General features: G+C 41.7%; 2 protein-coding genes across 2 annotated transcripts; one reads left to right on the top strand and one right to left on the bottom strand.

Annotated features, from left to right (window-relative positions):
* The first annotated feature begins 1,270 nt into the window (after positions 1-1,270).
* On the top strand, positions 1,271-6,869 carry rag1 (recombination activating 1). The gene is made up of 5 exons (XM_010738854.3): positions 1,271-1,347; positions 1,460-1,707; positions 2,705-3,061; positions 3,164-4,302; positions 5,122-6,869. Exons 3-5 carry the CDS (start codon positions 2,727-2,729, stop codon positions 6,867-6,869), a joined length of 3,222 nt encoding a protein of 1,073 aa, XP_010737156.2. The 5' UTR covers positions 1,271-1,347; positions 1,460-1,707; positions 2,705-2,726.
* Positions 6,870-9,357: 2,488 nt separating this feature from the next.
* rag2 (recombination activating gene 2) lies at positions 9,358-12,117 on the bottom strand. The gene is made up of 2 exons (XM_010738853.3): positions 12,070-12,117; positions 9,358-11,034 (listed from the first exon to the last, which is right to left on the bottom strand). Exon 2 carries the CDS (start codon positions 11,018-11,020, stop codon positions 9,422-9,424), a length of 1,599 nt encoding a protein of 532 aa, XP_010737155.2. The 5' UTR covers positions 11,021-11,034; positions 12,070-12,117; the 3' UTR covers positions 9,358-9,421.
* Positions 12,118-15,838: the final 3,721 nt, after the last annotated feature.

The following is a 15,838-nucleotide window of genomic DNA, read 5'->3' as shown; positions in this document are numbered from 1 at the left end:
CTATCTTTTACACGCAAACGGTGAATTCGCCTCTGAAAACAAATCTTTCTAAAAACTCCGGCTCCGGTTTTGCGTTTGCGTGTAAATTGAGATAAACAGAGTTTTAGGCAGCTGATGCGCCAAAAGTGCGAGCAATGTTTACCTTTTGCTATGATGATGATCATGGAAGCATTCCGCCAATAGGCTTGGCGTAGTTATGATGGCACTCGATGGCGTATTTATGGGGGTTGATTTTGAACTTTTTTGAAAACGAAGCTATGTGCACGATGTTATTTTGGAAAACGAAGGGAGGGAAATATTCGTTTCTCAACATACCCAGCTATGTGTAAACGTAGCCTCTGTGTCTGTGTTTGTGTTGGTGAGGTCCCCGTCCTCACTCAGGCTCTCTGGCTCTCTCCACACACCTGCCCATCCTCTGCAATCAGCACACCTGTCTGCTATCAGGCATCACCCCTGCCTACAAGAGCTCTGGACAAGCTGCCAGTCTTTGCTGGATCATAGTTGTACTCCTGGTTTGTTGTTGTGCTATGTGACCTGCTTAGAACCTAGTTTATTTTGTACCAGTCAATAGTAGTTTGTTTGCCTGCCAGTCTGTGAGGTTTACACCTATTTTCCCTGTCTAAGGATTATCTGCCTTCCCACCTGTCTCGCCTCCACCAAACCTCGCCATCCACCAGGCCTCCACCTGGATTCCTTCTGCCTCACTTCAGCCTGACACATCTCTCCGTTCACCTTACCTGCCTGTCGAGTGTCTGAATTTAGTTAAAGTTTAGTTTAACTAAATTGTCACATCAGTTTAAGACTTAAACAAAATGTCAAGAAAAAGGTTAATCTGTGTTTTTTTGCCATCCCCTCTCTCTCTCTCTCCCTGCTTTCCTGTTTGTCTCTGACCTGTCAAAATAAAGGCATGAATGCCCAATAAAATAAGTAAAAAAGGAAACATTTTTAACAAGACTGTGCACAAAATGTACTCATTGGTGACCTTTGGAACCCTTGTGACAGTCAACAAACTATCAAAGATGCTATTGCACTGGCTTATCAGCTCGTCCATGATTTTTTCATTTATGTGTTTACAAGTTTGGTGTTGGGCAAATTCTAAATCTGCAATTTCACTATTTTAGTAACATTTCTGTCAGACTTTTTATTTGGTTGTAGGACAGGTACTGTATTTCTACGATCCTTTGTGTCTCTGCACTAGTAGTCTTTTCATAAGTTTAACTGCATCTGTCTTTCTGTCAGAGAGAGGCCACCTGGATGAGGTGAGCCAACAGAGGGGAGATAAAAGTGACACAAAAGTGTTTCCAGCTGAGGATCAGTGTGACTGTGGTAGAAAGTTCCTTGTTTGGGGTATGCTGTTGGATTCTGTACACACACACACACACACACACACACACATGTTTGCAACTGTGCTTTGGGTTGACCTTGTTTTTTTGTTGTTTTTAAAAAAAAAAAAAATCAGCTGCATGTATCAGGTGTCAGAAGTTGACTGTTGGGATCCCACCAAGGAAAGGGTATAAATACAAGACACAAGGACAAGTCAGGAGTAATCCCACTGTATGTATCCAGGCAACAGATGCTCCAAGCTGTGACAAACTCAAACATATACAGTATATGCAGTGTGTAGGGCCCAGCTCCAGGGCTTCCCTTGTGCTCCCATGCGAAGAGGACCCCCAGGGGAGCTGATGCCAGCTGAGACTGAAAAACAAGGTAAGAGCCCAGCTGACACACATGCACACAGGCTCAGCTGTTTGTCTCAAAGGAGAGTTCAGCATGTGAAGAACATGGAGAGCCAGGAAATGAAGGAGACACTGCCAGATTCGAGCCTCCCAGGGAGAAAACATAGTGAGGACACTGAAAGATGGATAGCCGAAAGAAGCTAGAGTGTGTGCACTATAGGTGTGCCATGGTAAGATTGTTTTACTGCTTTATTGTTTGAACTGGTAATTGAACCAAGATAGCATGAGAGGAGAAGAAATAAGGTCTGTCAGTGCAGCAGTGTCATTGATCTTACATGTGCCATATCATAAAAGCCCTTGGCTGTTGAAATATGACTCCTAAATTTTACAATGGAATAATTCTTTATGATCTTTATTCAATATGATGTTTTCTTGTTTTCTTTTCCCTCCTGTTTGGTCAATATCTGTGTATTATGAAATAAGTTTCCTGTGTCTCCAATTTTTTTTCCTGCATTTAAAATGCCAGCTGGGGGCTCTCTGGGCTCAATTCTCTCTCCAGCCAAGAAAATGACTAATATAAATGATTGACAGCCTTGCAGGGATAAGGCTGCCCATTTAGCAAACTCGCTGTGTCAAAGAAAAAAAAAAGTCACAACGGTTCCCCTGAGCGATGAGATTGGAGATGAGAGAAATGAAGATTTTGGTGCTGTATCGATCCCCCCAATGCTTGTCTCATGCATTTTACACAAGATCTAAATGCCACTTATGGTATAATACAGAGCTCTAGGTCGGGGCTCACTACTTTCTGTTCAGTGGGATTTCAGGATACTTGCTGTATAAATTCAACAGGAATCAAGTTAAGCTGTTAGACTGTGTCATGGGCTCAATGCTGAGAAGGCACTGGGGATGTCTGAGCATTTTAACCTTCAGATCTTTTTTCTGTATCTATTAATGTGCCTCTCATGGACAGCTAAAATTATTTTCATACTTTTGTGATACATCATACTAAGCTCTCCTCTCTTCTCCAGGGTGTAAGGTTTAAGTCGCATCATGGCGGAGGAGAGCCTAGGGACAGACGACCCCAGATCGTCCATGCCAGCTGAGCTTCAACATCTCCACTCTAAGTACTCTCAGTGGAAGTTCAAACTCTTTAGGGTGAGGTCCATGGAGAAGGCACCTCTGCCCAGTGAGAAACAGTCTGAGAAAGGAGTCTTGTTAGGGATCTCGTCTCCAACAGCTCCAAATATAGAGTTAGATAATGGTGTGGGTCCAGGGAGTGTTATGAAATTATGCCTTGGGGGAAAAAGCAAGGAAAATGTGGACGGTCCAGGCCAGAGGGTGGATATGAAGCTACAAGAAATGGACACCCACATGAACCACCTCAGGTGATCAAATGTTACTATAATACAGAATCTATATAATCTGTGCTTTATGATATGCATTTGAATTGCACACAAATTTGACAACATTGTTCTTCCTCTATAAAGGTGCTTGTGCCGTCTTTGTGGAACGCTGCTGAGAAAGGTTAAAGGACCATTGCATGATGTTCATGGGGGTCTGGATGAGACAAGCAAACTTGCCCTGCGTAAAATGGGTTGCAAGTTTCCCAGCTGGCCAGAGGTCATACTCAAAGTTTTCAAAGTGGACGTGACCGAGGACATAGAATCTGTCCATCCTCTGTCCTTCTGCCATCGCTGCTGGCTGGCTGCCATACGAGGAGGGGGCGTCTGCAGCTTCTCTAAAATAAGAGTCCCGGAGTGGAAACCCCACTCTTCCCTCTGTCACCTTTGCTTCCCCAGGAAACCTTCATTTCAGCGGACTGGGAGGAAGAGGCGAAAAGCCATTCTCAGAGCTCAGGCCCAGAGCCTGGCAAAAAGGACCAGATGGGACCACAGTGACAGCTTCGCTGTTGGTGAAAGGAGGGTTCTCAGACCATTCGGAGACCGTCATCATGGTCCTGTGCTGAGAGGCTGGAGGAAAACTACCGCACAGAGAGATCAATGGGTGAGGAACATCACCCACTGTCAGAAAGACCACCTGAGTTCCAAGCTGATCTCTGAGAAGCTCCCTGTAGACTTTGTCTTTTCTTTCACCTGTCTGGTGTGTGATCACCTCCTCTGTGATCCAGTCCAGTCCCCCTGTGGGCATCTCTTCTGCCGCAGCTGTTTTATAAAATACAGCTATGTTCTAGGACCTCACTGCCCGGCCTGTAACTTGCGCTGTGGCCCTGATGACCTCATCTCGCCTGCCAAAGCCTTCTTATCAGCTCTACAATGCCTACCTCTGCTATGCCCTAGAAGTGGCTGTGGCAAGCAGGTAATTCTAGACTCATTTAAAGCTCATTGTTTGGACCATGACCTGGATGACCAGGATGAAAACAGGAAGTCATTAGGACTTGACAATGATCTGCTAACCAATAAAGGTGGAAGACCTCGTCAGCACTTGCTATCCCTAACCCGTCGTGCCCAGAAGCATCGGCTTAAGGAACTGAAGAACCAAGTGAAGGTGTTTGCAGACAAAGAAGAAGGTGGTGACCTGAAGTCTGTGTGTCAGACTCTGTTTCTGCTTACACTGAGATCTGCAAATGAACACCGGCAGGCAGATGAGCTAGAGGCCATGTTGCAAGGTAAGAGGCTATTATGAGGCTTTTGTTCAATCAACATAACCACTCCATAGCCAAGAAAGAGGGACACAAACAAATGAAAATTACGATAGTGTTTGCTCATTAATATTTCTGCCTAGGTCTGAGGGAATGCAGTCATCTCATGAATAACAATGAGTTGAAAAGTTCACTGTTGAGAGAGAAGAAAGTGTTCTATGATTTTGATTGAAAAGCATTTCATTATTGTCCATCTCTGTTTATTGAACCACTGCTGTTACACGGTTGAACCCCTCTCTGATTCTCTCCCACTCTAACTCTGAGTCTGCTTGTCTGTCAGTCCCTCAGTCTCACGCTCCCTTTAATGCACAATAACAACTCTTGTGAAGGGGCTGTTAGAATCAAAACAACATCAGCAGCTCTTGTATCTGCAAATTACACAGACAGCACCATCCTCCTCTCTGGAGAATAGAAGCCAGCTGGTGTCTGTTTTCATCTGCAGCCAATACATCACTTTTGCCAGCTTCACTGATTTACCCTCTGTCCCCTTCTAACATTTGGAAATTAGGAAATATTGGATTTTGTAATCATGGGTTTGCAGGCTTTTGACAATACATTCACATTTGGGTGTTAAATTTGCGATTCTCTCTGTCTCGTAGTATAAATGACTCAAATGTGAAATATCAAATGAGGAAATGTTAGATACTGCAGTTCTTTTCAAAGCACTAGAAATTGGCTTCCACAGTTTGGTGTTCTCTGCATGTCTCAATCCTTTACTTTTATAATTTCATATCTCTTTGACACTCTCAGAAACTTTCTGTCTTTTCGCTTTCTTTCTGTCTGCAGGCAGAGGCGCTGGGCTGCATCCTGCTGTGTGTTTGGCCATTCGGGTCAACACTTTCCTGAGCTGCAGCCAGTACCATAAGATGTACCGGACTGTCAAAGCAGCCAGTGGTCGCCAGATTTTTCAGCCCCTGCATGCCCTGCGAACTGCGGAGAAGGAGCTTCTCCCTGGCTTTCACCAGTTTGAATGGCAGCCAGCTCTCAAGAATGTGTCTTCTTCTTGCAATGTTGGCATTATTAATGGGCTCGCTGGATTGACTTCCTCAGTGGATGATTTCCCAGCTGACACCATCACTCGGCGGTTTCGCTATGATGTGGCACTTGTGTCAGCATTAAAGGACCTGGAGGAGGACATCATGGATGGGCTGAGAGAGAGTGGGATGGAAGACAGTGCTTGCACCTCAGGCTTCAGTGTCATGATCAAAGAATCTTGTGATGGCATGGGCGATGTCAGCGAGAAGCATGGTGGAGGACCAGTTATTCCCGAGAAGGCTGTACGTTTCTCTTTCACTATTATGTCTGTCTCTGTCCTAGCAGACGAGGAGGAGGAAGAGGTTACCATCTTCACAGAGCCAAAGCCAAACTCAGAACTCTCCTGCAAGCCCCTTTGCCTGACATTTGTAGATGAGTCAGACCATGAGACACTCACAGCCATCCTGTGGCCTATCGTTGCAGAGCGTGACGCAATGAAAGAGAGTAGGCTTATCCTACCCATAGGTGGACTACCTCGTTCCTTCCGCTTTCACTTCAGAGGCACAGGATACGATGAGAAGATGGTGCGTGAGATGGAGGGCCTCGAAGCCTCAGGGTCCACCTACATCTGCACTCTTTGTGACTCCGGTCGGGCAGAGGCCTCTCAAAACATGGTGCTACACTCCATCACCCGCAATCATGAAGAGAACTTAGAACGTTATGAAATATGGCGAACCAACCCCTTTTCTGAGTCTGTAGAGGAGCTGCGAGAGAGAGTCAAAGGGGTTTCTGCCAAGCCTTTCATGGAAACACACCCCACACTGGATGCATTACATTGTGACATAGGCAATGCCACTGAGTTCTACAAAATCTTCCAGGATGAGATCGGGGAGGTGTATGAAAAGGTCAACCCCAGCCGGGAGGAGCGGCGCAGCTGGAGGGCAGCCCTAGATAAACAACTGAGAAACAAGATGAAGCTTAAACCGGTAATGAGGATGAATGGGAACTATGCCCGCCGGCTAATGACCATGGAGGCTGTGGAGGTAGTGTGTGAGCTGGTGCCCTCAGAGGAGAGAAGGGAGGTCCTGAGGGAGCTTATGAGGCTCTACGTGCAGATGAAGCCTGTGTGGCGTGCCACCTGCCCAGCCAAGGAGTGCCCTGACCAGCTGTGCCGCTACAGTTTCAACTCCCAGCGCTTTGCCGACCTCCTCTCCTCTGCCTTTAAATATAGGTACAATGGAAAGATAACCAATTACCTGCACAAGACCCTGGCCCATGTGCCTGAAATCATAGAGAGAGATGGATCTATAGGAGCCTGGGCCAGCGAGGGGAATGAGTCTGCAAACAAACTGTTCAGACGTTTCAGGAAGATGAATGCACGTCAGTCAAAGGCCTTTGAGCTTGAGGATGTGTTGAAACATCACTGGCTCTACACTTCCAAGTACTTGCAGAAGTTCATGGAAGCTCACAAAGACCCGGTCAAAGCCCTGCAAGCTTGCATTGAGCCAGTAGAGAATCAGGACGATGAGGACATGTCTCTTGAAGTTAATGATTTTTGATTTGTCTTGTAATGCGATCATTAGCGTTTCACAGATCTCAAAATAGTTAGAATAAGTAATTGCCTTGATCAATAATATTTACTAATTCTCTACTCATTGATTAGAATATCAGGTGAATAGAGCTAATGTCAGTTATTTTGTAATGTTATTATTACACCATGTTTTTAAATGTGTGTTTTAATTGTACTGCCTTGTTGTTGGGAGATTCTATAATTTGCCTTGCCCTGTTTTGTTACCTGTGAGTACAGTGAAAAGATGGGATAACAGAACATAGAAGTAATACACAGGTTTCTTTTCTCTTGCTCTTAGCGGGAAAGTTCTTCTCTCTTTTTTTTTTTTTATCTTCACCGTCTGTGAAATATGGAGCAGTTTATTGTATTGCAAGGATGTGACACATTTATGAATTTATATAGAGAGGATATTTATGGAAACAGATGAAAGTGCTGTAAGTCATGGAGGAAAATTGTGTTAAAAAGACCACATTTGTGGCCACTGTATTAATATATCATTTGAGCTGGAGCAAAATGCAATCACAGAGACCCAAATGTTCTTTGTTTCATGAGTGCCCTCTGAAAAAAGATTACTTTAGTGCTTTATCTTGGGATCCCTGAGGGGCAGAATAGATGCCAGGTCACTTTGAACCAATTTTTATCTCTTTTAGTTTTTGCACAGTGGAGAATAGATGATACGTATTCGAAATCTTCACATAAAATAAAGCATATACTGACCTTTTTGTTGATATCATAAAAATACAGTATGGTCCATTACGAAGCCTAATACCCCATGGACTTTCTAGCAGGCAGGGATTTTTCTTAAGTTCTGTATATAACCTGGCTGTTTTTCTCCGCTGATATTTCTCCATTGACACGCTTGACAGAAGAGAGGGATGAGCTAGAGCTGGAAAGACCTGATGTAAACTGATTTGTTGGCAACTTTATTTGCTTGATTGATTGATTATATTTTCTTTTTCTGCACTCACAATTTTGAATTGTGACAGGCAATTTTGTTTTCTTATTTGATTGAATGTTTGACTTTATTTTACTGTCATGAGTTTAACCATATGACAGCTCTGAAATATTCACATTCCATTTGATAGTTGTCACAGTCCTACAATAACGTCATGTTTTAGAGTGCGTTATATTGCAACGTGTCTCGTATTTGTTTTTTGCCATAATGAATTGCGTTTCCAAAGTAATGGATGATGGATGATTCACTGAATTCCACTTGTTCACTTTTCACCGTGTATTTCCTCATTTTTTGTTTCCACATTACACTAAATGTCAAGCAAACTGCTTACTGGGGTTGCAGAAGACTTTCAGTGGTGATTTGTTTACTAGTACAGTATTACACTTTAGTTCCACTACTTTTTCACATTTGTACTGGTTTTTAAATGCTGTATAGTATTCAGCTACTTCTGCTGGATTTGCATTGAAACAGACAATTGCTGATTAGTTACAAGGATTTTGTACTTGTTTGTCTTTGTCTACTCCAAATTAAAATAAAGTCAAAATCTGAATTGATTTCCTGGTTTGTCTTTAACATTTTTTGTTAGATTTTGTTGTTTTAATATTATAATAATAGCACGGAATGTACATGTCAGGTAAATTTAGTCTGGCTATAGCATAGGTTAGCTATAAAAGGGTTATACAGCTAATGAAAATACACACTAGAAACCCTGAAAAGAGATATACTTAAAGATTAAGACTTTCTGTCACACAAAAATTGTGAAGATGCAAATATAAAGACAATTGTTTAGTCGGGTTATGTTATTTAATGTATTGAGCTATTATACTGGTTACAGATTTATTTTGTGTATATTATTATCATCCTGTATAATATAGTATATTAGGTATAATTTTTCAAGTATGTTAAATTAAACTGTGCAAAAGAACGATGTATCTATTATTAAGACAAATTATGAAGTGTTGATTTAACCCTTAATTATAACTGTGGTCCTTGATGGAATACAAAACAACTATGAATAATGATAAAAATGCAAATTAGACACTGTCAGACTATCTGAAATAGAAATGGATTTTTCTGTAACATAAAAAAAATTGTGAAAACACATTTAAAAACCAAGACACAAAGACATAATTTGATACCGGCTCTTTATTGTTGATTTCACAGATTGAGTACAGATCAGTATTTTTGATCAATCTTTTATATGCTGAATATAAACAAGACACCTGCTCCATATACATAGCATTCTTAACAGGGACAATTTTCCATTCAATAATTAAGTTAAAAATATTCAATTACATTTGATCATGGAAAAAGGTGAGTGAAAAAATAAAAGTAAAACTGTACACAGACGTGGTAAAATGTTTGGTAATTTTTGTCAAACAATGTAAAATTGTAATGAAGATTTACAGCTCTTGATGTGAAATATCAAGTTGCAAATATATTTACTTTCGTTTGCAAAACATTTCAGTAGAGATGAGCAGAAAATACATACTTTTTTTATTACATTTATTCACTGAATTTCAAACACCAAGACATATGCATAGCACCATTGCGACCATCTACATGCATCATAATTAAGGCTGCAGTCATTCAAAAAGCCTTCTGAAAAAGCTTTTTTTGGCAGGAGACATCTTGATTGTTGGAGGAGTTTTCCTGTCTTTAACTTTCATGGGTGTACGCTTCAGTGACATGATCTGTCGAGGTGGTGTCATCTCCTGGTAGGGCAGCCCGCCGTGGTCCAAGCAGAAGTACTTTTTGCTGCCCTGAGAGAGCCTGACCAGCAAGGTCTCAGATAGTTCCATGCACTGAGCATGGACCCAGTGCCCCTCCTCTCCTCTGGAGCAGAAGATCATGGCTGGCCGGTGGAGCTCAGTGGAGTAGTATGGCTCCCATGTGTTGTGGTCCACCTGACAGCCCAGGCAGCATTTGATCCAGTAGCCTGTTTGTGATTCGTCCTCCTCATCTTCCTCATTGTAAGTATCCCTTTCTTCATCACTGTCCTCCAGCTCATGTGGCTCACGACCAAAGTAGAGCTCCTCTGAGTCTTCAAGAGGAGTGGAGTCCTCATAATCTGTTGACTCTTGGCTGCAGCCTTGGGTTCCTTCATCCTTTTGGCCTTGTCCCTCTGTCTGGAAGCTCACCTGATAAAAGTAATGCATATCTTGTTGGGATGGCCTTCCCTCAGTTGGTACACCAAGTAGGATGCTTCCCTCCCCGGCACTGCCACCAAACCATGTGCGACTATGGATGATATCTGGGATCCACTGAGGTGGTTCCAAGTGCTCAAAGTGGATCCCATTCTCATCCATAATCACAGTGGTGCACTCCATCCTCTTCATAGAGTCTGACTGATAACCACCTAAGATAATATATTTGTGAGCAGGACCTGTACGGGTGATTATGGCACTAGAGATGGATATGCCAGTGTCTAGAGTCTCACAGGAAAGCAAGGGGCTGCCCTGCAGAAGCTCAACGCGCAGGCGAAAGAGTCGAGGGGGGCGGCAGTCAGAAGTGAGTGAGTGACCCCCAATGAAGTAGACACAGTCTTCTCTGGCAAGGGCCAAATGGAAAGACTGTCCATCTGTCAGCTCAGGCAAAGTGTGCGCAGAGGAGCAACCAAACTCCAAGTCAAACAGAAACACCTGAGGACAACAGTCGACAACGCTGTTCCAGGTCTCTGTGGTTCTCTCTCCTGCAGGCATGTAGGATCTACCCCCAAACAGTACACAAGCTGTCTTCCCATGGCTTTGAACCATGCTCATTGTGTGGCCGTATCTGGCTCTAGGCACTTCTCCCACCAATTCTTTTTCTTTGCAGCACAGGGTCAGTTTACGATTGCAGCCACGGCTATCTACTGTCAGCATATACAGGCTTGATGAGATCTCATTATTTGGGGTGCGGCCACCATGAATGAGGTAACTCTCTGGAAGGCCGTCATAGGGGTCGAGGCGGCAAACAGCTGGACAACGTAATGGAGGAAGGTAGCACGAGTCACTGGAGAAAGAAAGGGGCCTCAGCTTCATCTCACCACATTTTAACCGAACCCCAAACACCCCAGTTGGACATGAGCGCTTGGGCCAACCTTTCTGGCCAAACAGGAGAACTTCACCATCCAGCTGTAACAGAGAGCAGCCGGGCTGTATAAGACTTGCACAGTTCACTGGATCTAATGGTTGCAGGGTCATTTTCCAGCAGGTGCCTGTGTCAAAACAGAACACAAACACACAAACACAATATGTCAGTCAGCTGTTGATTGTTTTCATTCAGGGGCTTTAAATTTTTACTTCCTGTTTATTACAGCAACACCTGGAGGACGATAATCTACGTAATCATTTTATGCCCTATGGACCACAAAAGTAGGGACATTCTCATTTACATTTCTGAAAGATGGCACACATAATGGCAACCAGAATTTAGGCAGTAATATAATAGATATATGCTATAATAAAGCAATATTGGTAAGAATAAAGGTATGACATGAAATTAGTGTGACAAACCCTATTAAAATGATACTACTAATAATAAACTAATAAAATTTGTTGAATTATAATTGAACCTTTGTCAGAATGTTACATTGTTATTACAATTGTTTTTTCACTTCATTGCATTACACAATTATTAATTTCATTACACAATTATCAATTACACACAGAGTTAATTAAAGCTAAATTACCTCTTCACGCTTTATTATTTTAAAAGGTAACAAAACTCTGATATTTAGATATTAGAACCTTAAATTCTGCTTCAGTGAGTCAGTAGCTTTCTGGGGATATTTACATGGTTACAGTACTCAGTAGCATGATTTTCCTACAATTTCTGTTGAAACATTGTCAGTACAACTGGACAATGGCACCATATGGACATGTGCATTAGGTATTTGTAATGTGGATCATACCTTTGAAAGGAAGATGCATCAAAACAGAATTTTGTTGTTTTCCAATTTAATGAACGATATGATAGCTCTTTTAGAGTTCATTCTGAGACAGGCTGGGGCATCAGTTGTGCCCACATTACTTCAGGTGGCTTGTATAACAACATATGTTTTTTCATTAGCTTTAACAGCAATATTAATGCTGCTGTGGACAGCATAAGTGACTTAAATAGAGACAGTACTTTAGTCAGCAGGATGGTTACATTAAAGTCAGCTTAAAATAACAGTAGCATGATCTTGATTTAGCCTGAGAACATTTCATTCTTCCTTTTAATTTAGAATCTTAAATGTTGGTTTTCTTACCTTACAGCCAAGGCCAGGGAGCAGGTCTTGCGCTCACTTTAGTGTGAATCTCACAATCACTAAGATAAACCTAAATCGCTCTTTATGTAACTGAACTTTGACAAAGGCAGATGACGACAGTGAGTTTGTGAAGCTTCGTTGACTCGCAAACACATCCAGATCTTGAGGTTAACAGTCTGTGACTGTTTCTCAGTGGCAGGTGTGCTGCCTGAATGCATTTGGTGAGTCAACTCAATGGATATCAGTTATACCAGCGAAGGTGCAACAGGCTATTATGAGACACTTGTCTGTTAAATAATCCTAAACTGTATAATAATTTAAGAAATCCAAAACCATGTGGATGCAGTATATGTCGTAGCCAGTAGCTGAACAAGTTTAAACATCAGATCCAAAAGATTGGACACACTGCTTTGCTCTGCTTTAGCACAGTGCTTTATTTTAGGGGAATGCGTTTTACATTAAATGAATGAATTGTGTTATATGCATCCAAAACTTGCATCCTCATTAAGTGCTACAGTAGAAATAAATAGTTAAAACTAATATTAATAGCAGTCCAGATACCTCAATGGGAAACATGACCTACACTGTAGGAAATGCATGATGACAAAATGTTTTGAGTACTATTCATTCTTTTATTGCCATAACAAGACACGCCTCTCATTTTTTGGTTGGGAGGTTGGAAGTAGATAATATAAATCTATAGAAAGCCACTCTGTGCGCTCTATGCTATAAAGTTTATCAAGTACATTTACAGTTTGCGCTCAGAATACACACACAGAGCAACTCTTCCTTTCAATCATCTTATCTGAATGATTATATCATCTGATGCAGAACAGCCATTTAATTGCGTTCTGTTAATCTTTAAGTTTATTAATATGCTTCCAACATTCATTTGGAAATTGAACATCTGAAATTAACTGTGGTTTCTAAAATAATTTTGTTCTAGTTTATTCGGGCCCCTAATGCACACAATCTATCTAAAGCTGAATGCAGAGTCTAATCAACCAAAAAAAACAAGACGAGGACAACCACTTCTAATATGAAAACAGAATTTATTCATGCACTACTCCATGAGAAAGAGTATGTCCTTCCCAATATTCCGCAGCCACATTTCAGCTTTGCTACAATACGTAAAAGCTTTGTTTTTGTATCTGATTTAGCAGGTTTAGTGGTTAACACACTGTGAGTCGACTCTTACAGCTTGCTGAAAAAGCCCTAAACACCATTTAGAAAAGATGGCTATTAGTTGCAGCCTGCCTTATCTATAAACACTCTCCTTCAGCGCTGAATGATGTGCTGTACCGGGAGTGTGAGCCATTAATTTACACAGTACACTGAACATAATGCATTATCATAGGATGATGCTATTTCATGAGGGGAGGTTAAAAGAAAGGAGAGACAAAACATCATTTTAAAACAATGATGATTACATTCTAGTAGCAGTCTCAAATTCTTTGGTAGGCCTGCTTTTTATAGACTTGACCTACTATAGGCAAACAGGATCCCCTATATGAGTGACACACACACACATGCCTTAACACCTAGAGAAATACTAAGCTGGAAGCAGATGTCTACCAAATCATTAGCATAATGTTTTTGTGCACGGAGCAGCTGAGAGAAAACTTGAGGAGTGTGCAAAACAAAGACAGAAACCACAAGTGCCTAGAAGACCGTTGCAGCTTGAAAACACAAAACAACAGAGCACCTGTGTCTAAACTGATGCTTACAGGGCTGAGTGGAAGGGAAAAGAATTTACTCTTGTTACTAGACAGGATATAATGCATGAATTCAGACGTCAGTGGGATATGCAGAATGGGGGTTTCTTCTCTTTATTTCTTGAGAATTGTCCCATCTGTATGAAGTCAGCCTTGGAAAAATAAACCTTTCTAGTCACCTAATGGCAGACACACATGGCATCGATGAGAGGTACTGCCTGTTATATGTAGCTACCACAGCTGGAATGGTGCAGAGAGTGAGTAGGAGGCACAGCAGTGTGTGGCAGACCCCAGGCCGTGCAAGGATTTGTACATAATTGATAGAACAAAGTAATTAGAATCTATGGTAGCACCTGTTTCTGTCTCTTGTCATGTATCACTACCTGACTGCTGCTACCCTGAAGCATGGTTTTGATGAATGATGCGGTGACAGCTCTGATGTTCTGACGATCACTGCGCAATGGTGTTTATTACTATTTAATGTTACGGTAATTGCTCCCCTTGTGGTGACTGGTACTGAGTGCCAGTGGGGCACTTTCACCTCACTCTGGTTAATATTGTTGCGGTGTGGTGGTTATCATATGGTGATCTGTCATACCGCTGTTCAGTTTATGCATTTAGATTGTTTTCACGCGTCAACGCTTTGTCTAAATCCCAACCCTGACTCCTAAAAAACATGGTCACATGCTACTAATTTGCAATAGCAAATTTGGTTGCCGAATGCCCCCATTTTTATGCTAGTTTTTATTTTGTATATATATATATATATATTACTTTTTTAAATAAAAACAAGATCTCATTAGAGAACAAAAAAGACAATAAACACAAAACACCAGTCACACCAAATCAAAATACAAAATCAAACCTTAATAAGTAACGAAACATCAACAAATTAGGAAATAGATAAACAAATAGGAAAGATAAGAAAAAAGAAACACTTAATCCTACTTACAAATTAATTCCAATATTATATGTAAAATAGATATTATAATATACACCCAATGTTCTTTAGTTGAATATAAAATAAATAAACCCTGATCTTTTCCAAAGACCTTTAAAGCTTTTTAAAATAACCTTCCAGAATAATATGATTTTTAATAAAAATTCTGAACTAATTAAGAATCCACACCATCAGCTTTAAAAATAAATATTTTCCCTAACTAAATAATCAAATTGCTCTTGGATTCTCCTCTCTTGTCCTCTCTCTGTGTAGGTGAGCAGCAAGGTTTGGTTGCCTTGGTATGTGGCAGGATGCCAGGAGTGCAGACTGCCTCAGATACACTGGCACCAGACCAGATGCTAGTGGAAACCCTGGAGTCTTTCTGTGACTCCTGAGCTCTTCTAGCCCTGCTTCATTTAACTGACTTCAGGGCAGTGTCACAGTTCATGCTTTGTGACTGTTATATGTTGAACACGCAACCAAAAGCCATGTTTTTAAGCTGATAAGCTTAGATCTGCCTCTCACTCTGCCTCTCCCTTGTCCCAATAGGGAATACACAGCGAGTAGACACACGACTGCGGCCCTGCAACTTAACTCGTTCCCGAGGGAGATGAAGGGATCAAGAGACAGAGGAAGGAACAGAGCGGTCAGAGCACAGAGGGAGCGAGATGTGACAGGAGCAGGACAGCTCACTGGCTGGATCTTGCCTGTGGATCAGGTTGAGGTCAGTGGCTTGTTGTTGATCCTCCTCTGCATCCTGGAAACTTGATGGATTGAAGCTTTGAGTAAGAAAAACCTGCAGAAAGGTTTTCAATCACACTGAAGCCCCTCATTGTATAACCCCTCCTCCCCTTCACCTGTCTCTGTGCTTTTCCTGCTTTATCTCAGTCTGTCTCCTTCAGTTTATCTCCGCAGTCCCCCCTATTGCAGTGAGTCTTGATTTTCTTTAAGCAAATGGCTGGACTGTTTCAGCGCAGGGGAGTTTACTTCAGATGTGTACACTGAAGCATGAACAGGACCTCAGGCAATGCCAGATATTGATTTTACCATGATTCTGATTAGAGGGCTCCCTGTTGCAATCGATACACATACATCAGTGAACTGCACAGTGAAA

This window comes from Larimichthys crocea, chromosome XXI, assembly GCF_000972845.2.
Source record: "Larimichthys crocea isolate SSNF chromosome XXI, L_crocea_2.0, whole genome shotgun sequence".
NCBI lineage: Eukaryota > Metazoa > Chordata > Actinopteri > Sciaenidae > Larimichthys > Larimichthys crocea.
This window is presented reverse-complemented; position numbering and strand designations above follow the sequence as displayed.

Bases quoted from the DNA above. Each gene is read 5' to 3' on its own strand.
- rag2 (XM_010738853.3), bottom strand. From the start codon at position 11,020: ATGACCCTGCAACCATTAGATCCAGTGAACTGTGCAAGTCTTATACAG.
- rag1 (XM_010738854.3), top strand. From the start codon at position 2,727: ATGGCGGAGGAGAGCCTAGGGACAGACGACCCCAGATCGTCCATGCCA. The intron at 3,062-3,163 runs GTGATCAAATGT...TCCTCTATAAAG, and splicing joins ACCCACATGAACCACCTCAG to GTGCTTGTGCCGTCTTTGTG. The intron at 4,303-5,121 runs GTAAGAGGCTAT...TTCTGTCTGCAG, and splicing joins GCTAGAGGCCATGTTGCAAG to GCAGAGGCGCTGGGCTGCAT.